Source organism: Indicator indicator, chromosome 1 (assembly GCF_027791375.1).
Source record: "Indicator indicator isolate 239-I01 chromosome 1, UM_Iind_1.1, whole genome shotgun sequence".
Classification (NCBI taxonomy): Eukaryota; Metazoa; Chordata; class Aves; order Piciformes; family Indicatoridae; genus Indicator; species Indicator indicator.
In genome coordinates, this window is record NC_072010.1 from 65,538,062 (window position 1) to 65,564,322 (window position 26,261).

The 26,261-nt window shown below is 40.7% G+C and overlaps 2 protein-coding genes across 2 annotated transcripts in view; one reads left to right on the forward strand and one right to left on the reverse strand.

Moving 5' to 3' along the window:
* The first annotated feature begins 854 nt into the window (after positions 1-854).
* Positions 855-20,331, forward strand: LAMP1 (lysosomal associated membrane protein 1). The gene is made up of 9 exons (XM_054391532.1): positions 855-918; positions 9,726-9,841; positions 11,152-11,365; positions 11,468-11,629; positions 15,294-15,511; positions 17,234-17,356; positions 18,311-18,380; positions 18,549-18,719; positions 19,329-20,331. Exons 1-9 carry the CDS (start codon positions 867-869, stop codon positions 19,466-19,468), a joined length of 1,266 nt encoding a protein of 421 aa, XP_054247507.1. The 5' UTR covers positions 855-866; the 3' UTR covers positions 19,469-20,331.
* Positions 20,332-22,247: 1,916 nt separating this feature from the next.
* The window catches only part of GRTP1 (growth hormone regulated TBC protein 1), a 37,451-nt gene continuing 33,437 nt past the window's right edge, over positions 22,248-26,261 (reverse strand). Inside the window, exons 6-8 of the mRNA XM_054383828.1 lie at positions 25,050-25,222; positions 24,742-24,927; positions 22,248-22,649 (exon numbers count right to left, since the gene is read on the reverse strand). Of these exons, the coding sequence (XP_054239803.1) occupies positions 22,560-22,649; positions 24,742-24,927; positions 25,050-25,222 (449 nt within the window). The 3' untranslated portion in view covers positions 22,248-22,559. The remainder of the gene's footprint in view (positions 22,650-24,741; positions 24,928-25,049; positions 25,223-26,261) is intronic.

The following is a 26,261-nucleotide window of genomic DNA, read 5'->3' on the forward strand; positions in this document are numbered from 1 at the left end:
CCTGAAGAGAAGGTGGCTGAGGGGAGACCTTGTTACTTTCTACAAGAAAAGAGGTTGTAGTGAAGTGGGGGTTGCTCTATTCTACCTAGTAACAACTGATAGCACAAGAGGAAAGAGCTTTAAGTTGTACTAAGGAAGGTTTAGATTGGACATAAGGCAAAATTTCTTCACCCAAAGGTTTGTCAAGCATTGGCACAGGCTGCCCAGGGAACTGGTGGAGTCAGCATCCCTGGAAATACTTACAAGATACAGATGGCACTTAGGAACATGGCTTAGTGGTGGATTTAGCAGTGGTAAGTAAATACGGACGACTGTCGAAGTCTTTCCCCAGATACATGGTGTTGATTCCAGGGGTGGTGGTGACAGAGGCTTGGGACTGAACCACAGCAGCTTGTGATGACGCTGTGCTGTTCACACGTACGCCCCTGCACGCAACTACGGAGAGCAGGCCTGCGCCTAGCACCTGCCCCTCACAGGGTGTGTGGATGCGCACACGTACCCACCACCACACAGCCGTGCGCCATGCACTGCCCCGCGCCCGTGCGCAGGACCCGGTCAGCTCGCGTACACGCACTCACACGCCCGCCCCAAAGGCGGCCACGGGAGCGCTGCAGCCCGCTCCGCCCGCCCCGCCCCCACTCTCGCGACATTCACCCCTCCCCCAGGCCGGCCAGAACGCCCCCTGCGCTGAGCGCGTGGGTCACGTGGCGGCGCCCGGGCGGTCCCGGTGACGTTAGCGGTCATATGATCGGCCGGGAGCGTCGCCAGTCTCCCAAGCACGGTGTGCCGCTGCCGCCAGTTCTCATCGCCGCTGTCCTCGCCCCTTCTCCCCGCTCCCGCCAGTGCCGCCTCGCTCTGCCCCCGCCATGGCTCGCGCCCAGGGCGCGCGGGGGCTACTCGTGGCGGCCACCCTGCTCGGTAAGAAGGGGAAGGGAGCGACCTGGGCCTGTCGCGTCCAGCAGGAGGTGGAGCGGGGGGGGAGGGAGGGAGGGTGGTCGCAGCGGCTTGGGGCGGCCTCCGGGCCGACGGCGGCACCTGCACGCCGGCTGTAACTGGAGACCTGCCTGCGGGCTTACACCTGCTGTTGCCATTCCGGGGCAGAAGCTCCGACCGTGGGGGTCGCGTGCCTCCGTGACGGCGGCACGGCACACTGCCGGGCCGTGGCTCGGCCTGGACTGGGGGGAGGTGCAAGCATCCGATTGCTGGGAGGCGGCGGGTCCTTTGGGGAGGTCATCTTTCCTCGTTCTTGTACCGGGCCCCTGCGGACCCGGGAACGTCTAGCAGCTGCGGGAAGTAGGATGATGGTAGGTAGATGGCAGCGGCTGCTGCAGCTCTGCTTGGGAGGAAGAGCTTGAGCGTGGGGACGCTCATCAGAGCATTTGCGCTGGATCTAGGAGCAGCGGTCTGGGAAGGACTCGAAAATACGTCTTTACCTCTCAAGAGGCTTGGAGACACAGGAGAAACAGATGTCATTGCTAGGAAGTAGCCTTTTTTTAAAGGGCATGTAATGCCCCCTTGCTTATTTGCTTTGGTCCTGCAATATCTCGAGTGAAATCTGAAATGTTGCTGGAATAGAGAGATTTTTAGTGCCTTGATGAGAAGTTTTGTTAATGCAGCAAGACCGTTTTTATGAGGACGTGTGTCTGGATTGTTTACTGATAACTACTATGCTTTAGGCTTCTTGCATTGAAAGCCACATCATGCAACACTATCAAATTTGTGAAGTGTGGCTTTGACAGCAGGGGAAACTTCTATAGCAGCTAGCAAAAATATTTCCTAAATAAATCAGTAGTTGAGAATGGTTATCTGGTGTTATTTGGGAGATTATGATAGCCTTTGAAACCAGTTTAAATTTCCTTTGGTAGTAAATATCTTTATCTTGGTTGATTGTTTCACTGAGTCTGAAAAATGTCACTCACAACGGGCACTGAACAGTTCAAACACCCAGCTCATTTAAGGCAGTCTGGTGAGCATGGTGACTTACAATGCTATCACACTTGCTTTTTAAGATTGGCGTCTTTAAGTGGCACTGAACTGGTGTTATAATGGGAAATCCTTGTATAGTTCGTTTAATATAGTTGTGATTTCAATGAAGAATTGCCTTTTTTTCCTTCTAATCAGCCTGTGTAGCTTGAGTGGTACCAGAGATCGTATTTTGTAGGACTGTACCCCTGCTTAATTAGCAGCTTCAAACAAAATTCAGTGCGTTCTCTTTGTTACCTTCTGGCATGTAAAATGTGTCAGGCTTCTCTAGCTGAGGCAACAGACTAGTTTATTTTACTACAGAGTAGCGCTTTACTGACCACCAAAGTTTTATACCAGAGTCTAGTTGCTGAGTACTTGTATGTAACTTTATCCTACAGCCTTAGGTGAAGACTTTGTGGTCCCAAGAGACTACAAACAGTTTCCACAATCTTCTGCCAAAGTTTGGATGGTAGTAAGGGGAGAAGAGTATGAGGAGGTATGAGATGAATTCTTTAGACCTTTTTAATTCATGTGCAGCCTTGTAGTCATCTGAGTGAGCGCTGGTGAGGATAAGGTAATAATGATTACAGGAGGCTGTGGGATTAGCATGGGTGGGTCAGATGTGAAAGCTTGTTTGGCAATGCCTTGACTTTGGGACAATAGAAAAAAATTCCTCCAGAATACCTCACTTACTGTTTCAGTTTTCCATTCACATTGAGCAGCAAGCACTAAGCTGAATATTTTGTATGTCAGCATGAAGTATTTAATGACGAGTTTCCTCACAAAAGTTAAACATGCATACGGAATGAAAAGAGGATTTGGATAGTGCAGTGATAAATATAAGGAAACAGGGCTAGGGGAAACGAAGTGCTTCCCCTCAAGCTTAGCAATTGCTTTTTTGAAATACATAAGAAGATGGTGCCTGTCTAGTTTTGGAGCACAATGTGTTACCTGGGTTGTGTGCCAAGCCCAACAGAGCTGCTTGTGCTCTTTGAGCACCTGTAGGTTGTTTGTTGTGATGATTTGATATTTTTTTTCTTTTGGTGTCTGTACTGAAACACAAACATCAGAGAAAACATTCCTGGAAAACTAAGTTTGGAGTCAGACATGGACTTGGTATTAGTGAGTAAATAATGAAGCGTCTGAAATTTAGGGTAGGAAAAATGAGTTTGACAAGGTAGTGTGAAGCCATTTCAGGGTTATTGACACATAATCCATGTGTTTCTGTTGCACAACTCTAGTCCAAAGGGGAATTTCAAACCTTGCTAGCAATGTAGAGATAGTTGAGAGAAACTTGGATAATAAATTCCAGTCAATGTGTAATTAGATGTTGTATTGTTTTTCTCAGTCTTGGCATTGGTAGCTTCATGGAACTGAGACTGAGTATAGATCAGTTTTCACTAAACATCACAGCTTTTATCTTGGGCAGCATTGGAAACATTGTTTTGCTAAATGCTTCCCTTAACAGCGTTTGCTTGATAGATTATTTGAGTGTGTTGACACAGTCTCTTAAGGATCTGAGTTTGTGTACTAGTCCCAAGAATGTCACCATGTGATAGGTTACTCAGTTTTGACTTTGGCAGCTTTTTTGACTTGCAATGTGACTTCTTATTTGCTGCTTAAGAACTCCATAGACTCCCTGACACAACACTTTTGAGATATGTTCCCTAGGTTCCTGTTCAGGCTGACTGAGAAGTTTCTTTTTTTGTGTGTAACCTGCTTCTAAATTGTTCCGTAGGAGATAGTATATTTTCTAATCAGTAGCGGATGATAAGCTGAAGAATTGCCTCTCAAGGAGAAGATGGATATTTTATGGAGAAGTTAACTACTGTTATCTCTGTTAAGCCTTTCTGTGTCTTAAAGATAACTTGTTTCTAGCACTTAGAAGGCACACCTTGCCTTTGCTGATTGCAGCTTAACTGCAACGGTGTCTCTTCAAGTCAGACATGATCATTGGGAAATTCCTTGAGAAAGCTTGGTGCCATGACAGAGTTCTTGGTATCTATTCTCTTAAGCTTGATAGGACAGCCTTTGGGCAGCAGGGCAAAAGCTATTTGAACTGTTCATTGCGTTATCTTAATTCTAAACTATATATTTTTAACTGTTTCGGTAAATCAAACTTCAATTTCTTTGTGTATCTGACTTCAGGATGGACTGCTGTCCCTTTCAGTCTAAGGGTAACAGGTTCTTAACCTTCTCTGTCCTTTGACAACACCACTGACTGTCAGTACTACTTTTACCACTAATTCAAAGTGTGAGAGTGTTAGTAGCACCCTGTTGAGTACAGTATCATCTCCTCTGGGGAGGCCTTTCAATTGTCAACACACTGCTTCTTCCTCCAAAATGTCATTTGGGCTGCTGGCTACCTTGAAGGATGTGTGTTGCTTGTGTGGTGTTATACAGCACCTCTAACCAGAGCAGGTGCAAAATGGAATTCTGCAAATGCTGAAAACGGTGCCTAGCCACATGAGTTCAAATCTTCCCAATGGTCTTGTGTAATCAGCTGCTGTAGACCTATCCCAAGACTTCCTTCCTTTAGATAGGAAACCATAAAGTTTCATGTGACTAAACTCGATGCAGTTATGCAATTCTCTGGCCAAATGGCAAGTGTACAGCTGCTAATAATGCTTTTGTACCCTTATAAATGTGTTTTTTAACAGAGGTCATTGGTCTGCAAACTTGAACTGAAAAATAAATGTTTACTGCCATAATGGGAATCAGCAATATAAAAGCCAATCTGAGACTGCATGAACTTCTCTGTTAATGTGCAAGCATGCCTCTTCTAGGGCTAGATTAGAAACTTGTCATAATCAGATGTGGCTCCTGCAAAAGTGCAGTGGATTCTTTTATCCCCTCTCATCCATCCTTGAATCAAGCTCTGTTCTCCTTTTCCACTACTATGTATGTGTTTGTGTGTTCAACAGTAGCAGAAGTGAGTTCAGCCTTGTCTTTTCTTGCTATGTTTTCCAGGTAGCCAGTGTCAAGTGTTCTGAGTCTATTGGTGACAGACAAGTATAACTCATAATTTTATGAAGACAGTCTAGTCTCATGCAAAGTGGTTCATACATCAAGTCTGTCAAGGGATTTCCCTGCCTTTAGTTTTCTCTAGAAATGTTAGGGTTAGTAAACTGTGTGATCTTCAAAAAAAAAAAAAAGTATTTTAAAATTTCTTGGGTTTTCAGTACTATCCTTATGTAGTATAGATCCTGGATCCTGAGTATGTGGTCTTGACTAAATCTTCTAAGAAAGGACTTGTACCAGGTGTTGCTCTGGGAGTGCTGCTTACATTAGGAGACAAGTAATTAGAGGAGAGAAACTCCATGGTGATTTTTTTTCATTCTCTTATCTGGCATAGATTTAGGGGTCTTTGTTCTCAAAATGGCACTGAGATGACAGGATCCTCCTGAACAGTCAGAATTAGTAAATTACTGGGCATTTGTTTTCAGATGTGCAATAGAAAATAAACCTTCTTTAGACAGGAGCCAACATTTCTCCTTGGATTAATGCCCTGTATATAGCATCATTTGCTTCATGCGTGGTGTGAACATCTGGGCAAAGGTGCAGAGTGAGACGTTGTAGCTTAGGTACAGGATGATTGTGTAGTGCTGGCATCAGTCAGCTGAGCCATAATCACAGGGTGTCACACGAGGCGGTGGCTGTGATGCTCTAAACCACTGTCAAAGTGGTTAGCTGGGCTGTGCTGCAGCCATGGCTTTTATCACTGATGCCACAGTCACTCAGAGTAAATGCAAACAGTCTTGTCTGCTCTCTCTCTGGCTTGGACTAATGATGATAGGGAATATGTGCCCGAGTAAACTGATGTTGCTTGCTGCCCTTTCTTCCATGAGAGGGGAAAAGAAAGAAGTTTTCACTTGGGCAAGAAACAAGGCTACAGTAGCAACCCCCACATTTATATAAAGTAGCTTTTGTGTTTGATATCCTTATTGGCTGTGTTTCTAATAAAAATTGGAGACAAAGTAAATCATTAACTATAGTAACTGAAGTCTTCTTTGCAAGCAGACAGCATGAGCATTTACCATTAATGTATGCTTGCTCTTCTAGAGTACAACAGCCATTCATCTTTCTCCCTCAGTAGGTTTTCCTTGTGTGAGTGAGTAACCCAAGGGTAGCTGTGCTTGGCTAACAGGATTTAAATCAAAAAGGTAAAAACCTGAAAGCATCTTTGTGTGGCCAAGATATAGGGAATCCAGCCATCCTAAGAGCCATGTTGAAAGAGCCTTAGGTTTTAATTGTTAAAACGTGCTAGATTGTTTTGTTAGCTTTGTAGTTAAAACAAATTTAACTTTTTGAGGTAGATTTCTTATATTTCTGTCAATAGGCTCTGAAATACATTTTTGATGTAATTATGTTAGATGTAAGGTAGGATACTGGATTTAATTAAAATTGTGTCTAGCTGTTGCTGCAACTGTTTTACCTTCAATCTTTTTGTGCATGAGCCTGTAGTTTCAGAAATTAGGTATAAAGGAAGATATTATTTTAGGATTTGAAATGGAAAATACGCAGCTAGACTAAATCTGTACGAGGCCTTTTTTGGGAGAACCTATTGGAATATAGAGGAAGCATCTGAAATAAGTGAGATTTCTTTGATTTTGGTACTTTTTTTGATGATTCTTCTACTAGATATCCCTAATGTAGCATTTCTAGCCAAGTGAATAATGAACTTCACAAAATTTACATTTTTCTGTTGAAGAGTTTTAGGGGCTCATCAGCTTGTTTAAATCTGAAGTGCCTCACTTGTTTTATCATGGGTAGTTGTCAAATAGAGCACTTTAGTTAATATTGAGGTGATTGTTTGAAGTCTGAAATTCAGAAGCCATAGGTTCTATCAGTTTTTGTGTTAAATAGCAGAAAATTATTTTTAGAAGTACAAGTTATGTTCTCAGTTGGCAGAGATGCTGTGATAAAATGTAGCAATACTTTATGTAATTTAGTTAGAAATAATCCCAGGACAGATTGATTCAACATCAGTTTGCTTTTCTGTATTCTTGACATTTTGACTGTAGGCTCTTACTGTTTGTGGGCTGGTGATGATTCATGCGTTAATCACTAGTTGACACTGAAACTGCCTTCACAAACTCAACAGCTGCTTTCCTGCAAAACCCAGTGAGCTGTTCCTCTGCCTTAAGCTGTCTGCAGTGAAGAGTAGGCAAGACATTCTTTCCTTTGGTGTCTTGATTTGTTCTTCAGTGGGTGTTTTGCTAATTTTTCTTTGCCCTATGTTTCTCTTGATGTCATCTGCAGTCCTCCAGGATCACGCTCTCTCTGATCACCATCCTTGTGCATGTCAGCAAACTTGCAGCAAAATGTCCCTCTTGCCACTTCGTTGAGGACAGCTCAGTGTCTCATGCTGGATGTCTGCCTCATCACTGACACTGCAAATCCAGCAGCTCCTGAACGTTCCTTAAAAAGGAATGGGGATTTGTAGTGTTTGTTCCATGCTTATGGAATTGGGATTTATGTCCTGTGTCACTCAAACTTGAAAAAAAAAATCTTAACAGTTATGCAGGTAGTATTTTTCACTGTTCATATTCCTTATTCTCTATCTCTTAGACTTACTGGGAGTGATTTGCCTGCTTTTCATTCCCAGACTCTGCCTTCCATTTACTGCTTGCTAGTACCTTGGCATTGTCTTTTGTTGTCCTCTGAGTCATCTGTAATGGCCAGGTCTGTCACATTTTCCTTTAGGTCAGCAATATTCTTCCTTAATTGTTTTTCAGCCTTTTCTTTCTCTTGCATTTCTCTCTCAAACTGGTTTTGTGTTTGGTTTTGGTTTTTTTTTGGTGTGGTTTTTTTCTTCTGTCATTCTTTTATTGCCAATTGTGTTTTAGCTCTAAAATCACCAAGATGTTTAATAGCTATCAAACAGAAGAATCAGCAAGCACACTGAAGGCTTCAAGTCTAGCATGATTTCCATTGGTAGTGTTAGTTCAAGTAGCCTTGGACTCTTATTCCCTGCCTCTATGGCGTTTTCTACTCTGATTCAAGAACGTGTAAGCAGCTTGCTCTTCAGTGCTTGGGTAAAATGTAAACAAGTTCCAGATTTAAATTAAAATGAAGAAACTTTGTAAATTAAAACGTGCATGTGGAAGGGCATTGACTGTTTCTAGGATTGCTCGGAACTGCAATAAATAGAATTTTATTGTAAATATGGGTTCCTTAATGAACATGATGAGCTGCACACAAAGGCAAAGGTAAGATAGCTTTGCTTTAAAGTATCTGTTTTCTACATAATTCATTCTTAACACAGTTTTTATTCTCTGGTTTGAATTCCAGCCTCCTTTGATTCTGGGGGAGGATACATTGTTGATAAGGAATAGGCAAGGAGGGAAAATGCATGCTGAATGCCAGAGAAATTGTTTCCAATGTTTCTGCAACTGAAGGGCCTTCTAGTTCAGCATGCAGCAATTCAATTTTTCCTAATATTTGTCTTAATACAATTGTATACACCATAGTTTTGTGGTGAAAAATTAAAATTGGAATTTTCTCTTTGAAAACTTCTTGGGGAAGGAAGCTAGTGAATGATAGTCCCTCAGATCTTTGTGCTGTATTAGCAGTTGAATGGATTAGCATGTTTGACTCTGTGAAGCATATTTGCTTGCGATAATGATTTATGTCTTGCAGCTGCTTTTTTTTTATCAGGATTTCTGCAAGACTGAAGTTGTTGCAAATGCAAGCTGATAAAGTGCTAGCATAAAAACGGTGCAGGCTTTATGCAGTAAGACTTGAATATGTGTAGTGGCAAATTGAGAATCAGAAGAATAATATGCTCTACCATAAAGAACTTGGAATACCTTGGTATGATACCTTGGATACAGGAGCACTGCCTGGTTAGCAAATGAAGTGTGATGACCAACTTTGTCTGTATCCAGTCTGCTGTAACATCCCCTAGGTGGAGCTTCATTGGCAGTGGATGCTGGTCTAAGTCCATGCTATTGTCAGAAAACATGCATGATCTAGTGCTTCTCTCGCCACGTGTTCTTACCCTGTGTCTAGGTTGAGTTTTAACCACTTTACACCCTGTTAGGTCAGTACTAGTGCTGGGGCTGGAGAGGAGCAAGGTGAGAGAAGCTCTGTTTTTGTCAGCAGCTCAGCTTTTGAGGTTCAGCCAGTCAGGAAAACAACCTCAGTCGGTGTCAAGGTCTTGGCCCCCATCCCTCTTCTCAAGTGCAGAGAGCATGATGACGTTAAAGTTCTCCTGGCGAGGATGGCACGCTCCATCACATTATTTTTGGCAGTCCCTCCAAAACATCTGCAGTTAATCCAAGCTTTCTAAATGCTGCATTCAGTGCATGTACAGCTGAGTGTCCTGGTACAGTGGGAATGGAGGCTGTGTGGTGTGCTGCTGGGGGTTGGCTGAGCACTGTGGGCATACAGGATCAAATATGCTAAGTTGGTTCTGCCTGAAGCTTGCTAAATAGTTGCTGTGTAGGGTGAGCGCCAAGTAGCTGCCTTGAACAGTGTGGCTGGTGTTAATTTCAAGTTTTTCTTATTCTCCAAGGACCCAGAATGTCAACAGTTTTGATTTGTGTGGCTTTGTCTTTTTATAAACGGGGTTTTAAATTTGTCCTCAGTGCTAGTGATGTTGAAGCTAGTACAGAGGCTGTAAACTTGAGCATCAACAAACTCAGCTGCTGTAGGATGTACTCTGTTTAAAATGCATAGCTTTCTGTATTTATCTTCTTGGGATCGTAAATTGAAACTTAAATGACACCAAGTCAACCACTTGTCGTTGTTAACAGGCTTCTTGCAGGCTTCCTCTTCATTTGAGTTGAAAGATTCAAGTGGTAAGGCCTGCATAATTGCTGATCTGACAGTAGCCTTCTCAGTGGAATACAAAAGCAATGGACAAAAAGAGGTAAGGAGGGTGTCTCACTGCTTGGCTGCAACTTGTGTCTATGAAGTGCGGCATTTCTCTGTGTGTGTGGTATCTAGACTCAGAACAAATATTTAAGCATAAAAATTTGCTTCAGCACAGGTTTCCTTCCAATCATGTTGCATCAACTTTTCTTTTATTACTGGTGTTTCTTTTAGTTAAACCTGTCTGAAACCACTACAAACAATGCATTTGTTAAATTACCTTTGACTGAAATTCCACACCAGTTCTATCCATAGCTAAAATGTCTTTCATTTGAACTGCAAAGGCAAGGATGCTACCAGTTGTCTTTTGGTAAACTTGGTCATGCTTACATGGACTAAATCTAAACTGAGATGGCACATAGCTTTTAAACTTCCCAGAAATCTGTGATCCTCTCACTGAGCAAATCTCTAGCTTGAAGTGTATTTGCAGGCTAGTGAAGTGCATACAAATCGTTCTGTGTTAACAGCAAAAGCCTTTTAATAGACAGGTAAGGATTTTTATTCACGGATACTCTGCTGTTCACTTTTTTGGTAACTTTGTCACTGAACAGCAATCATGGATTATTTATAATCTCGTTGCAGTTTCCTGTTCTGAGGCACTCTTAAAGTTGATTTTTATTTTTTTTTCCCTGACCATCAGTGTAATGTGAGATTTGAAAGTACGTACTGCTTTACCAGTGGTGTAATTGCTGTGTGTGATTTGAGCTGAGTGTTCCATTGCATATTCCACTTTTTCAGTGGTGCTGATGGTGTGAAATCCTGCTGATACTGGTATATAAGTCTGCTTGCAGAGGTAATTGTTTTCATAACATGTTTTTTGACTGTTTCTTCTTGTAAGCAGTAAGTTTTAATCTTTCCTGTAAACAGAATATTGGTCTTCAGCTTCCCCATTACTTCTCAATATGTAATAAAAGTTTGGCTATGATATGTGTTAAGCTGTGCCATTTGCTGCTTTTGTTCTTGCTCAATTGTACTACAAGAAGCAAAGCTGAAATTGTTGTTTGTTACATGTCCAGAGTGTTCCAGATTTAATTCACCTAGTACCTGCAAATTCATAGAGGGGAAAAATGTAAGAGCTGCTACAAGTGTATACTGTTTTGTCCTCAAATTTTGGACAGCAGTAATCTCAGGAATCCACGTGCCAGTAACATGCTATTTGCTATATACAGGTGTAGAAGTGAGCATCTTGCAGCATGTATGAGTGTCAGCTGTGTGTCCTGTAACAGTTTCATGGGATACTTCAAAAAAGCAATAAGGAGAAGCTGTTACATCATCCCATTTACATGTATTTTGTTTTCTGCCCTACAGTTCGCAAACTTTTTTCTTCCACAAAATGCTACGGTAGAGCCACAGAGCTCATGTGGCAAAGCTAACACATCTCATCCAGTTCTGGTATTGGGTTTTGGAGCAGGACATTCGTTAAGCCTGAATTTTACAGAAAATGCAGACAAGTACCAAGTTGAAGAACTAGTTTTCCACTACAATCTGTCAGATGCGACTTTATTCCATAATTCAACTACAGGTAAAAGGAAAACTTCCTGTTGTTGTGTAGATCTTCGAAATGTAATACTGAGTGGTTTCTGTAAATACTGTTGTAGACTAATGCAGTGCAATCTTTTTACAGGAGAAGTGAAGAAAGCATCACATAAAACTACTATTCAGGCACATATGGGCACAAAATACAGATGCATCAGCTTCAAGCATGTCAATATGAAGAATGTGAACATTACTTTTAGCAACATTACTTTGGAAGCCTATATGACAAATGGCACTTTGAGTACAAACAGTAGGTATCTGGTAGCAGAAAATGTACTTGGTGCACTGATATTTACAGCAATGGATTATTTATTTTTAAGTCTTGACTAACATATTTAAGTTCAAACTGGATCTGAAGCTTTGATAGCAGCATGGTTTTTTTTTTTTTGAATGAATGGACCTGCTTTAGGTTTTTCCCATAGGAGTGTCAGCATCTATAGGCTAGAAGATAGGTATTAGGGAACATTTCTTCTGTTCTTGAGTATTTGAGTGTAAACATGTGCTGTGGTAGATCCCCAGGGCTCATGGCCAAAATCCTAGATTAAGAAATACCTGATAGCTGCCAAGTATTATGCCTCTGCCAAAGTAATTTGAACTAGTTACTGTGTGCTCTGGGGAAGATTAGCGATACAGTGACAAACAACAGCCAGTCTGTAGGGAGCAGGTACTTACATCTTCCTGCAGAATGCTTTATGCAAGCAATAACAGTGATGTTCTTTCTGTCAGGCTCAAACAAAGTACGTTTTTGTGTCCTGATTGCTTGTATTGAAAAGCATTTTGGAATGCCACTGCTGTAATGATTAGAAGACAAAGCTACCTAATGTTATGTTCATGTCCTTTGCTTTTGTGGCAACACCCTTCATATGTGAAAAGCCAGGTAAATTGATCAGCTATTCTGTCTTAAGGAGTAGTAAGCCTTTTCTTACTTGCTCCAAAAGCAAGGCAGTCTTCATCTTCTAGACAACCTGACCTAGTTGAGGATGTCTCTGCTTACTGCAGAGGGGCTTGGACTGCATGACCTTTAGGGGTCCCTTCCAGCCCAAATCATTCTATAATTTTCTGGGAAATGGAGAATTTTCATGCTATTAATTCTATTTATGCATCTCCTTTAGGGGTCCCTTCCAGCCCAAATCATTCTATAATTTTCTGGGAAATGGAGAATTTTCATGCTATTAATTCTATTTATGCATCTGTTGATTAGGGTAGTCAGTGCCAGCATGGCATAGATACACTGAACAAGTGCCTTCTACAAATGCATCTCTGCCTTGTCCCATCTCTCTGAAAAATGTCTTGCCTGGTGCATGGTAGTACTGGCACTGACTTCTTTTATGGCTGCTTTGTGTGGCTACCTTAGATATCGGTGTGTGTGGTCTCTTGATCAGTCTTTTCCATTCAGTGAACTGGTTTGCAGCAAAGATGTGGACCTACATTTGTCAGTTAAAGAAAATATCTTGTTTCTATTACTTCAGTCTTCAGAACTATCTACTTTTTTTTAAATACAACATCTTGAATCAGTTATCATACTGGATGACTACAGTAATTGATCAGTTATCAGCAGGTTTGAACATTAGCTGTGATGTTGGGAAAAGATCGGTTTTAACTTCTACAGAACTGCAGTAGAATGTCCCAGTATGTAATACTTTTAAGACCACATGTTATTTGTTCTTACAAAGTCCTTTGGCTAGAAATTCAATACTCCATTATTTCTGGGGGGTGTTCCTTATGCAACACCAGTTTGTCAGCATTTACTTTATTTTCTATTCCTATACTTCCTTCTCTTTTAGATTAAATGCTTTTATTTACCATTATTACTTCCCCAGTGTTGTTGTCTCTGGTGTCACTGTTGATGAAACTATTGATCCTCATAAAACCCATGTGATTACCTGTGACCCTGGAATAGACACTGATCTGAGGTCAAGTTTTTTGGTTAGTTCTTTTATTTTTGTTTCGATATACCGCCATGTACAGTGGGGTTTTTTGCTTAAAATTATCATCTCTAAGTTTGCTTGTTTGTTTTTTAATTGTCTTGGGTCTGCACCCAGATAGCTCTTAGTGCAGTAGGAAGAGAAAAAATATCTTTTTTGGTCTGTTTGGGTTTGTTGTGGTTTGGGTGTGTTTGGTTGGTTTTTAATTGTTGCTTGTTTTGGGGTTTTTGGCTGGTTGGTTTTTCATTTTATTCAGATAGTCAAAGAATTTTGACTTTATCCTTTTTTTTACTCTTTTTGACCCTGAAGCCACATTGTTCTCTCCAGAGTCATTCTTCTTTTCTGTTCTTGTAGGCTTGAAAACTTCCCTGGCTTTTTGGCAGCTAGTTATCAATAAATGTTAGATCTGGATTTTTCCCTTAACTTTTTCTTTCCCTACAACTCTTCCAGTAGAGGATGTTTCTTCTGGTGATCTAGATGAGGCTCCCTGGAGGGAAGAAGAGTCAGTATTCAGTATGTGTGTGCATGACTAGTAATGGTAAATTTTGTGGGAGTACCTTGGAGCCTTGTGACTGAGGTGACAGTAGTGATTACCTGCAGCTCTGAAGAAAAGAAGGCTTTCACTTTGTGTTGGTAGTTTTGTCACTTTCCTGTGACTGTCAGGAGATGACATAAGGATTTGTCTCATCTTCAGAGCCCTCTTGAATAGTTACTAGGAGCTATACTGTAACTCAGTACAATGAAAATAATGTGTCAAGACTCCATTTAGGACAAACTTCTACTTGAAGTCGTTTGGTTGTTTCCATCTGTGCCAACTTGAGTAAGAGGCTGTATACCTTGAGGTTTTGCAGACAGAGGGAAATCCTCCATTGAAGTACCAAGTAAATCTGTTTGGTTTATTCGTTAGGAAATTACCACATTTTGGGACCTGACCACTGTCAGCCTACAAGTAGGTCACTTCTCCATTCATCCACTTTCCCTCTGCTCTTTAACTTTCCAGAAATGGAGTAGCAATAGGAAAGTGTGCTATGTTTGACTTCAGAAGGTGTGATTAGCACCCCTTTTTCTGAGCCATGATTGAAAGTTAAGTTGCTGTTGAAGTTCAGAGGCTTTTAATTAGATATCTAGTATCTGCAAAATATGTATGGATTAAATTTTAGAAGTAGGCCCTTTGAGTCAGAATTGATGATTGGCAGAACTTGCTGGTGTTCTTATAAAGTACTAACTTATATCCTGTCATGTGAAGATCACCTTGTCTGGGAACATGGAAGCCTCTACTACAGTAACATCTTTGCTATGACCTTAGGTTTTGGCTCAGAAGTTCAATACAAGAACATTCTTGTCTTCCCAGATCAAGTTAAGCTCTTGCTGCCAGTTGTTCTGAGTATTCTGGCAAAAAAAAAAAACAAACAAACAAACACCAGAGTCACTGTTCTTTGTCTTTTGCCTTGGAAGAGCCACAGCACTGCTATGAGGACTCAAGAGGTCCAGTAGTATTTTGATGTTCCTGTGGGTATTGCCAAAATCATGACATAGGGTCCTCCCAACCTGGTGGTGTAATTGAAAGAGGAAGAACAACACATCTCTTAGGAGAACACTTTTAACAGTGGGTGGAACTGTTCTTCTACTTCTAGCACACAAGAGTGTCCAAGTGGTAGTCATCTCACCCTTGCTTGAACATACAGCAGGAATGCTAGCTCTCTCAGCATAGCAGCATCTTATTTATCCTGACTTGATAGGAAAGTGAAAGGACAGACATGAATGAAAGCAGATGCGGTTAGCACGAACTTCTGTAAATAGTAGCAGAGGTGTAATTTTCACTTGCTAGCCTTTGAAAGTGTCTTGAACTTTGCAACAACGAGTTTAGGTAATGCTTTACCCGTGTGTTTCTATTAGGAAAAGCCTCCTTTTTTTTCCTTGAGGATTAAAAGAGTAGGTCATCCCACAGCTTCGTTTTGTTTGGTAATGACTGTTTTCCGTTCCCTCCAGTGACAGAATGTGCTGAAGACATGGTCTCCACTACTGCTGTAGTGCCCACAACTCCTAAACAGACTACTAGCCAGGTTCCAACGACTAGTCCAGCACCAACTGTCTTGCCCCCAAATCCTGCAGTTGGTAAATACAATGTGACCGGTGTAAATGGAACCTGTGTGCTTGCCTACATGGGATTACAGCTTAATATCACCTATCTGAAAAAAGATGAAAAGGTACTTCTTTTTTTCCCTTTCTTCAGAGCCTTCACATTCCTTCTTTGGGAAAGATTTGTTACAGGCTAACATTTCTTTTAAAAATATACCAGTTCTTTGTATTGTTCATCCATGATTGTCCTCTATTTGAGTTGCTTTGTTTGGATTAGTGTAGTGATGATTCAAACAGTTATCTTCTACTGAAAGTGGTCATTAAAGATTTTTCCATTCAGTAAGAGCACTAAACTTGCCTATCAAATCCAATAAGTGTATACAGTCATTAAATAGAAACTGTAAAAATTACAAGGGTATGGGTAGGTGGAATCCTATTATCAAAGGTGCCATCTGAACAAGTTTTCTTAACTGTTAAATAAAGTACAGGAATTTGGCTTGAGGCACCTGAATGATAAGTAGTGAGTGACTACTAGAAGGGAAAATTATTACTTCTGTGAAACTGGACAGGTTTGGTTAGAGTTAACTTGCAGCTAACACCGAAGAAGCTTGGGTTTGACTTTAATGTTTAACAGCTACTTAATGGTCGATTTTATCATCAGAAATGTTACACAAGATCCAGTCCCAGTACAGGTTCTTTCTCTTCATTGTTGATGCAAAGCCTACCTCACCAGCCACATGGTCAAACCTGTTGCCTACTAACTGGTAAGGCAAAGCTACGAGGAGTAATCCCAAAATGACTGCTGAAGGCCCTCAATAGGAAACAATGACCAAGGGTCATCAAACCTTCTTATTCAGTACAGCTTTGTTTATAAGGACCTTTGTTCACAAGCTGCTTTTTCCTGTCCTGTGGCTTAATCTGACCTAATGGAGACAAATGCAGGCAAGAAAACTATGGCTGCTTTTGTGTAGGTTTAAGTTGAATCTCAGTGATAAAGCACCTGGGGTGAAGAGGGTGGTCTCTATATAGGATTTAGCTGCTTAATCTGTATGTGGTGGTGCAAAGGAGCCTATTGCGTGTATTTGTGGTGATGATAACTGAGAAGTAAAACCATGAGCACTGATAGGTGGTGTGTGGCTGGTTATGATGGCAACTGTGTTTTAGCTACCTTAATTGCTTGAATTTCTCTAAGCTGTGTTCCATAGTCTGACATTCTAGCTCTACTGGAACAACTGATTCCTAGTGTAATGATCAGTGGAGAAGGTGGCATATAGGTTTTCCAAAGTCCCATGAGCACTTGAGGATCAACTAAGAGCTACTGAAAGGTTTCTGTGTGATTATTTCTTTTCTTTTGCAAGCGCATTTGCCCTACAGCTTCCTGCAGATAAAGGATGATATAAAACCATATATCATGAGCAAAGCCAAAGCATTTTAAATAACTGACTTGCAAGATTATTGAATTGGCAGGTGGTTCCTTGATTGCTTCTCCATTATGTCACAGCATTATTTTGTAGCTTATTGCCCCCTGTGTAGTGGTGATTGCTGATATTTTTCCTTATGCTGCTAGGACTAAAGTTTAGTATGGAGAAAGCAGCAGATTATTAGTTGCAGCCAGCCAGGGCTGCAGAAAGCTTCAGGAGGCCTTCAGGGATGCCCTTTGTTCTCTGTGGCAGCCTGGTAATTCAGGTGCAGCTTACACCAGCCTGTAACTTGTCTCTGCCCAGTTGTCTGTAGTGTGTGGGCAGATACAGCACTCTATGCGTGTGAGTACAAGCAAGCTGGAAGTTGGCTGAATGCATGATGACATGTTAGTCTCTTCAAATGTCCTAACTGGTCCTTTTCCCTCATAGATGGGCTTGGATTTGCTAAATTTCATACCAAATAACACAGCTGCTTCTGGGAGATGTGACAATACATCTGCCTTCTTGAATCTGACTTTTGAGAAAACAAGTGTCATCTTCCACTTCGCATTGGTAAGAATCTCTAGACAAAGCATGCAGGGCCTGCGGGACTTTTTGTGTGGTAATACTAACTGGGACAAGTACAAGAGGAAAGTAGATGCAGCTAGAGAAAAGGCAGTAAATAATTTCTTTGCTCTTAATATTAGGATTTAGAAAGTTTAGTATTTGGTAACTGTGAAGAAAGAATACACATGTGAACTTGTATACACAGAAATCTATTCTGGGATAGATTCAAAAATCCCATTTTGGAATGGGAATTTCTTTCAAGATTGTATTGCCTACTCTGTAAAGATTCTTGCCCTAACTGGGAACAGTGTGTGACAAGCAGGCATCTCATCTAACTGTACCAGTCGGGAACAGGATTTAAGTCCCCAATATTCTGTGTACAGCCCAAGGCCTATGTGTACTTGTCTTATGGTTTCCTATGATGGTTGGAAATCCTGGTTCCCTCAGCCCTGCCCCAGTGCTGTAGTAGAGATGGGGTACCCTTGAGGACTGAATCCACTGTGTTTGTCAGAGAGCTTCATGTTCTTTTTGATACTCATGGGATTGAAGAAATGCAAGCACCTTGACCTATTGCTATTAAATGACTCCGCGTCTTTGTGGGGTGTGGAGCTGGTTTAAAGCTGTACCTGTAGCACAGGTGAGATTATTGCAATACCCTGGTTAAAGTGTGGGTGGGACTCTGCCTGTATTGTAGAAGTCAACTCATAATTCTGAAGGGTTGCAGGGCCCTTCTCTACTCCCTTCCCTCCTCCAAAGTAACCTTCCCTAAGGTGCTGCATACCTTCTGTAGCTTTCCTCTGCTAATGCTGTTCCTTTGGATGCTAGTTCCAGTTGTGGACTATCCTTTGAAAACCTTTCTCAAAATGCATGCAGACCTGAACTCAAAACGTTAACAGCTTCTGTTGTATGCTGTTAGCTTAAATGACAACTTACTGTTTTGTTGGTTTTGTGTTTTAAAAGAATACAAGTACTGAAAAATTCTTCCTGCAAGGTGTGAGTGTAAGCACAACTCTGCCTTCTGAAGCAAAAGGTAAGAACTTTTAAGAAGTCTTCTTCGAGTGACTACTTGTGTAAATATTAAGGATTACTGCGTTAAGTAACATGTTAAAAATGTTGGGGATGAATGTATCAAATTTTGTCACATGAGCTTTCAGCTCCTGCTCTTCAGGATTCTACAGTAAGACTTTCTCTTGCACAGTTCCACAGTTTGAAGCATCAAACAACAGCATGAGTGAGCTGAGAGCTACAGTAGGAAACTCCTACAAGTGTAGTGCAGAGGAGAATCTCCAGGTCACAGACAAAGCCCTTGTGAATGTATTTGATATTCAGATCCAAGTTTTCAAGATTGATGGAGACAAATTTGGGGCAGGTAAGAGGTTTGCATTTTAGGGGAGGAACCTAAGATGCATGAAGCACACTTTGATACAATAATCTGTAGTCAAACTTCAGGTTGTAGGCGCTATGTTTAGTTTCTGCATGCCCTACTACAGATGTTGAGGGGCTGATTATATGCCTTGAGTTGAGGCTAGCGCAAGAGCTACATAAAAAGCTTTGAAATAACTAGGACTTCTTCTGTGTGGCCCAGGGAGGAGTTAAGAACATGAACTTTCCCTGTGAACTGTGCAGGCCATTGTTTAAAAGGGGCAAAGTTCTAGGAAACTCCTGACTCTTAAGTGTCCTTTGTGATTATGGTAATATGGCAGGGTGTGGAGTGACTTGATGGCATAACAGCTCTAGAGAAGGAAACAGTCAATGTAAATCTCTATAGAATGTGCATACAACTGGTACTAGAAAGACTTCATCCAGAGTGATGATAGTTAGCAAGCTTGGCCTCCTTTTGGTTGTTGGCAAGCTAAGCTAGAAGTTAACTTGAGCCAGTTTTATCTAATGTGCTGACGGCAGAAGCTTGCAGTTCTAGATGTAGCCATTTGTTGGTGCACTAGTGCCTAACATGGATTTTTTTTTCCTCTCTCTTCAGTGGAAGAATGCCAACTGGATGAAAATAACATGCTGATCCCTATAATAGTTGGTGCAGCCCTTGCTGGTCTTGTTCTAATTGTCTTGATTGCTTACTTGATAGGCAGAAAGAGAAGTCATGCTGGATATCAAACAATTTAATGACTTGCACTAAAATCCAGTGTAGATGAAAAGCAATTGCAAGAGGCTGGCGAGGGGAGGGAAAACTCCACATATTTCCTCTGAGCTATGACTGATATTTTAAGGGAACACCTTTTCTTGCGAATTGCTGCTTCTTTAAAGTCTGCTTTATTAAATGTGAAATCATCTTGCAGCATTTAACTATGCACAAAAATAACTTCTGAAAATTCTGGTGTTTAATTTTGCTAACTAGTTTAAATATTTACCCACTTAGAAAAAAGCCTAAAAGTTTTTAAGGGTGCTTTTTTGGAATTGGCATAAGGTCATGTCAGCTAAAGATTCCAGAGAGGGATGTTGCTAATTCACACTGACTTCATTTCAGAACTCGTAACAAAGGGAAAAGGTTCATTCTTTGTACTGCTGCCACCCAGCGATGTTAATTATACTGATGATGCATTAAAAAAAAAACCCTCAGTAACAACTGACAAAATGGAAATTTAAAGATCTGAACTCCACCTTGTCTCTTAGGTGTGTATTTTTTACTAAGCTTTAATCTCGATGCCTGGCATATGCAGGGTGTGAACAACGCAATACTCAAACCTTACAGGAACTCTTTATGATTGGACAACTCCCCTGTTTGATATTTTTGATGCTCTGCCAGCTTGTTAGGAGCTGGTTCTTTTTTAAAATGGGTGTTATTTTTATTTACCTTTTTTTGTAAAGTGATTTCAGTCTATTCTGTTGGAAGGTCCAGAGAGATCCTGTTACTGCACGTGTACAATATAGATCTCAATCTGCTGATTCTCTTGCTTTAAACTTGGCTGGGGGGTTGTACACTTTAAGGATCAGTTCTTATGTATGCATTGCCTGTAACAATGCTAATAAAGACACTTTTTTTCTGTATGTCTTAGTGTTGTGATCACTCTTAAAAGCATTTGACCAAGTGCTGAAGTCTTGCTTTAGCTTTACGAGGGAAGCTTTAAATGATCTTTAGTATGGAGTTACATTAAGCAGGTGTTTAAATTTTTAATTTATCTTTTTTTCTGTGGCACAAAGGTGAGGCTTAGCTGTGTCTTTGTATTCAGAACAGTCCCTTTTTTGGACTTTGTGCTTGGAAACGGGTAAGGCTTCTGCATGTCAGTAACCTCAGACCTGGAGAAGTTAACTCTTCCATTAATTGCTGCTTGCTGAGATGTCAGTATAGTGGTCTGCCTGAAGCACTTTCTGGAAGTGCTGCAAAGGTATTCTGTGTAAGGAGTCTCTAAGTGATATTTTAGGTTTTATTTTGAATTTGGATTCTTACCACAGTAGGAAACATGTCTGCATGTATTGTAACGTGATGGAATTGAACCTTTGTATTTAAAGCTTTCCTGACTCCCTTCTGCAGCAATGTTTTGGTGGTAAAAGTGCTAGCTACACAGGACAGAATCCAAGGCACTCTGAAATGCTGCACAAAACACTGTTCTTTTGACAAGAACAGTAAGCCTGGTATACTTTGGCCCATCTGTCCTCCAATCTTGAAGGTACCTGGAAACTGTATTGTGCCAGTGGTAATCAAATGAATGTTTCTTCATACCTGCTGATGTACAGTACTGCTACTATCCTTATTACTTAAGGTAAACAGTGTCTGTCTGCTATCATAAAGGATACAATAGCTTTGAATCATACTGTTGAGTAGCTGTCTTGTCTAAAGCAGTACTCAGCTACTTCCTCTGAAAGTTGATGGTGGTGGTTTTTTTTCTTTTTTTTTCCCCTCCTAAGGAAAGAAACTGTTTGCACAGCAGGGGATTAATAAAAGGCCTTCCTTATCAAGGAACAAAGGTGGCTTGGAGTAGAGTCTGAAAAGCTATGCTGTATTAAAGGGGGCCTTTCCAGGACAACAAGGAGCGTGAAAGTCACATTTCTGGCCTCTTCAGTTGTCCCTCTATTCCTCAGCAGGAAGGAAAGGGAGAGGATTTGGCCACGAGAGGGCCCTGTAAGGACAAGAATTCAAGACACAGGTACCTGGCCTGCTGGAAGAGGCCTAGTGGCAGGGAGAGGGCTGCTGCTTTGCTTGTTTCTGCCCAGGGGTATTTACACTTACACTGAGATGCAGCTTTGGAACTGCCTCATGTTTTCACCTGTTCATGGAAGAAGTCTTTTTGTGTTTGCAACTTTTCCAGAAAATTTTTAGGGACACAGGTATATGAGGATATAGCACCTCTGGTGCAACCTCAGTATACCAGCACAGAGTCATACAGCCTCTGTTGAGCATCCCTTACAACAAAGTAAGAAATGCTACTGCCAGATGTTAGTCAAATTGGTTAGATGTGGTGCTTGGTGATACAGGTTTAGGGGTGAACTTTGTAGTGTAGGATAATTGGTTGTACTTGATGATCCTGAGAGTCTTTTCCAATCTGAATGCTTCTGTGAAACTAGTACCTAGTGTGCTAGAGGTAACCCCCCCCGAATATGCATATAAAAATGTCAAGTGGTTATAGATTAACTTTTGCTTTCTGTAGCCTGCATTTAGACATTCCCTGCTGCTTTTATACACTGCATCGAGTGACTGCTAGTGAAGATCTTTCTTCTTGCTGTCTTGCCCCACACTTTGCCATATTTATTGACTGAAGTCACAGCAGTGAGGAAAAAGGAACATGCTTGTTTTCCAGCCACGAGCAGTCAGGAAAGAGAATCAAATATTTTACTCTCTTCCCATCAAGAAACACATTCTGACAAATTAAATTAATTTATTTTATACAAATGGAAATGATGTCACAGTTAATACAGGAGGAAGGATATGTGATTTTATACACCTGTTTTAACATTACAAAATGCCCTGAAAACACAAGGATGGTGACTGTTTTTAAAAGGAGTATCCTGACACACCGATCACATTCTACTGGGAAAACGCTAAGTTCTTCAAAGAAAAAAGACCAACCAACCACAGAACCACCACTTCCAGTTATCAAGTCTGACATACAGTATGAAGTATTAACAACACTTAATTGAAAGGCAGGAAAAATTGGTCAAGTGTCAGTTAACTCATGGAAAGCTTAAAGTGTGCTTTAGTCAGTGCAAATAGAGGAATGTTTCAATTGCTGTAGTGTCTGACCACCTCCTTAAATCTGAGTTATCCCTGAGAAAGCACCTTCTCTCTGCATGCCTCTCGGAGTTTGTTGATTGTTGCCATGGACAAGCTTCCAGGGTCTGTGAATATTTTCTGGGGACAAAAAGGAAAAATCCTTAGTTAAAATGCTGACTTTAGACAACACAGTAAACTTCTCATGAAGTGTGAAATTTCTCTGAAGTGAAATCCCTCCTTGAATATCAGTACTGTGAAAATGCTCACTGCTGTTTGGCCTCCTTGTAAAAGGGCAGAGTCTTTTACTCTGCTGTAAAGACACAGTAAAACTGTAGCTCATAACAAGTGCTATAAGTTACACAAAAGCAAGAATAGAAGAGCTAATTTGAATATGTTTGGCTGAAATGGTTTTAGAAATCATTTGTGTTGGTGGATGGCAGGAGTATTTACAACACACTAAGCCATGCTGGGTAATGCAACAAAGCACCAGTGCATTTCTCAGGTGGTGCAAGCAGAAGTTGTGCAGGCCCTGCAACACTTACATGCTTAAAACAATCTGCTTCTACTAAAAAAACCCCACAAACCTAAAAGACCAAACAAATAAAAAAAACACTAAGAAAAAAATCAGACTTAATCCCTTGCTCTACCATCTTTGTTACTCTGCCAGGCTTTCCAAGCTCATAATGTATAAGGATGTAAGAATTTGAGATGTTGCAAAAGCTGTCAAATTTTTTTTTCTGACTTGTTGCTTAAGAACAATACCTTTGTTTCCACTCCTTCATTGAAGGCATCTGACTGAACAAAACTCTGAAGCAAGCTTATGTGCTTTAGTCTACAGTTAAAATGTTTGGGCCCCTCAGTTCTCTGCAGCTATAACTGACAGCTCCTGGAGGTATTACAAATAAGGCAGTTCTGAACAGCATTCCAGTAAAAAGCCTGCATTGCATTAAAATTATGTTCAGGGAAAGGGAGGCATAAAATACTCAACTGTCTTTGCTTCTACTGTGAGTAGTGCAGCTACTGCTGAGGGGAAAAAAAACCCAAACCCAACCTCAGAAGTATGTGTTTTAAAGTTAAAGAACCTAACCTTAATTGTTTAATTGCCTTCAAAGTGCACTCACTACAGTAACTAACATGGTTAAAATAATCTCTTTTATTCAGGGAACTGCAAGAAAGAGATAGTCAATTTTCTAAAAACAGCTGCTGTAAAGTATAATAGAATTGAAGAGAGGAGGAGGGGGGGGGAAGTCATTCAAGGACAAGTGTTTATCAGTCTCTGAACTGGTATTCTTGTAACGGTTAACATTTAACAAAACTTTTATTCTAAACCCTTTATGGAATGGGAAACCCACTCAAATATCTCCCTTCTAGGGTAAAGCTGTCCATCCATTTTGTTTTTCTTTTGCTCCTTTAACTAAACCCTCACAAGTTAGTAAGTTAAACTTGTTTAATTTTTCTTCTATTTGAGCAAAAATGAACTGTGACATCAATGACATCCCACTATGGGAGACCTACACACAGAACGCTGACAGGAGCATGAAACACTTTTGGGGGTACAAGTGCCCTATTGGGATGTCTTTTACACTTCCATCTTCACAGTTAAGCTCCACATCTAATGCTCTATACAGATTTGGCATCCAACCCGAATCACATACAAAAATAATTCTTAGTTTGCAGATTGTCATAGACTTCAACGTAAGATTGAAGTTGCTTGTCATAACACTCAACTTCATCTTTTGGGGTGGTTTTTTTGTTGGTTTGGTTTTTTTTTGGTCTGGAAATATGAACTTGGTGCTATGTTTTTGTTCTAAACTGAGTATCTTCTGGCACTAAGAAGATTTATCAGTGCACATTTACAATTCACTTTGTGTTTCTTCTATATTTCATCTGGAAAAAAGCACAGGACAAGCCCTAGTTCACTAAAAGAATGCACTGAAGTTATTTTCTCAGCAAATTTCCTACCCTAAGTGGTAAATGGGGTAGAAATACTTCTCTCCCTCTGTGTAACAGAGAATGTGAATTAATCCATATATATAGATGGATTTAGATAGCTTTGTTTTTTTAAAAAAATACATCTTAGGTTTGAATTTCATGTAAAAACATTCTTCATCCTTTTAGCAACTCCCAGAGACACATTTCTCCTAACGTATCCATCTTTTTGACTGCACAAACGATTTCAAAGTTGGTCTTGTTTTCAGTTGGTAACAACTAAAAGCTGCAGAGAATTTACCTGCATGAAGCTGTGACACTCTGTCACAAATGTTCCTTTGGTGATCTGCTTAAATTTATCACAGATGTCAGGGAAGTTCGTGGCTTCCAAAATAAAAGCTTGGTGTTGCTTAATTAATGTTAAGGCCACGCGGAAGATGATCTTCGACCCTTCATAGAATAAGCAATCCCATATTCGGAGCACAGTCTGCAGGAAAGGAGAGAATTCAGATTACAGCTTCTTGATTTCCAGTAGATCATTATGACTAAAGCAGTGGAAATGCAATGATGATTGTGAGTGTATAGTAAGAGAACTTTGTTACCAATTACCTCTACTGGAAGAATGTCAATGAACAAGCATATAAACCAGCGTGACACCACTAGGGTCCACATGACTCCATGCCTTTCCATCAGCTCTGCCACAGCTGGAACTTTCATTTTCACAAGTTCTCCGAGGACTTCCTGATCCGTTTTCAGGCCCAACATTGCAGGACTGTAATAATCTTGGAGAGAAGAAACCAAAATTCAGGAATCTGTGGACATGATCTTTCCACAAAACTGAAGAAAGTCCTGTGTAGCTGAGTATATAAAGGCATGTTGAGCCCACATAAATTAAACCACAGAATGAAGATGTCTACATTGTGGTCATATAGCACTTTTTCAGCCTAGGCTGATCTCTCTACACAAATACTTCGGTCACACCTACCGAAGCATCTTCTTTCTTCCTGAGGAAGGATAATCTAGGCTGGTTTTAACTGCTAACTTAAAACAGGTAACCAAGGAAAAACCAAACCAAACCAAACCAGCCAGTAGCCTATAGACTGGGTTCAGTCATAAGCAGGAACTGTAACTTTCTGAATGTGGCAGCTGTGCAGGATGCTGGAGGCCAGATGCCGCTTCTCCTAGGGTGTCATCTAGTGTTAGAGAGTTTATCAGCCTTTTTTTATGCCAAGCCAAGGAACCCCCACTTTTCATAGTAAATTCTAAAAGTAAATGAATGACAGATCTCTCAGGCGCTATCTCTTCCTCCTTAATTTATCTACAAGATGGGGATTGAAATTAGACCTACAGCTCCTACACTGGTGGTCACTGCACTAAATTTCTAAATCACAAATTAAGAGCAGTGGTGCACATCATACAACAGTCACACTGCACTTATTATTCAACAGCCTGTTTGGCAGGGTATGCATTTTCACTACAGGTGCAGGGTGAGTAAAAAGCATCTCAGTTCTACAGTTAAGGGAGGAAAAATATTATTTTAGTTCATAAGAGTTCAGATGGCCCAGGAAGGAGCAGGGATTACATAGATATTTAAGGAATTCATATTCTGGGTTTAAATGTTGGCAGAAACTTTTAAGTAGTATTTGATGCCTCCAGCCCTGGGAAGCAATCTTTGATGGTTCAGTAGTGCTTTGATGACAAGACCTCTATTATTAGCATTATTTACTAAAAGAAATAACCAGTAACACAAGCACCTTTGTGTGCATCTCTTCAGTGATTCAGAAAGCTGCAATTCATGTTTCTCTAACTTAGCTGGTTTCT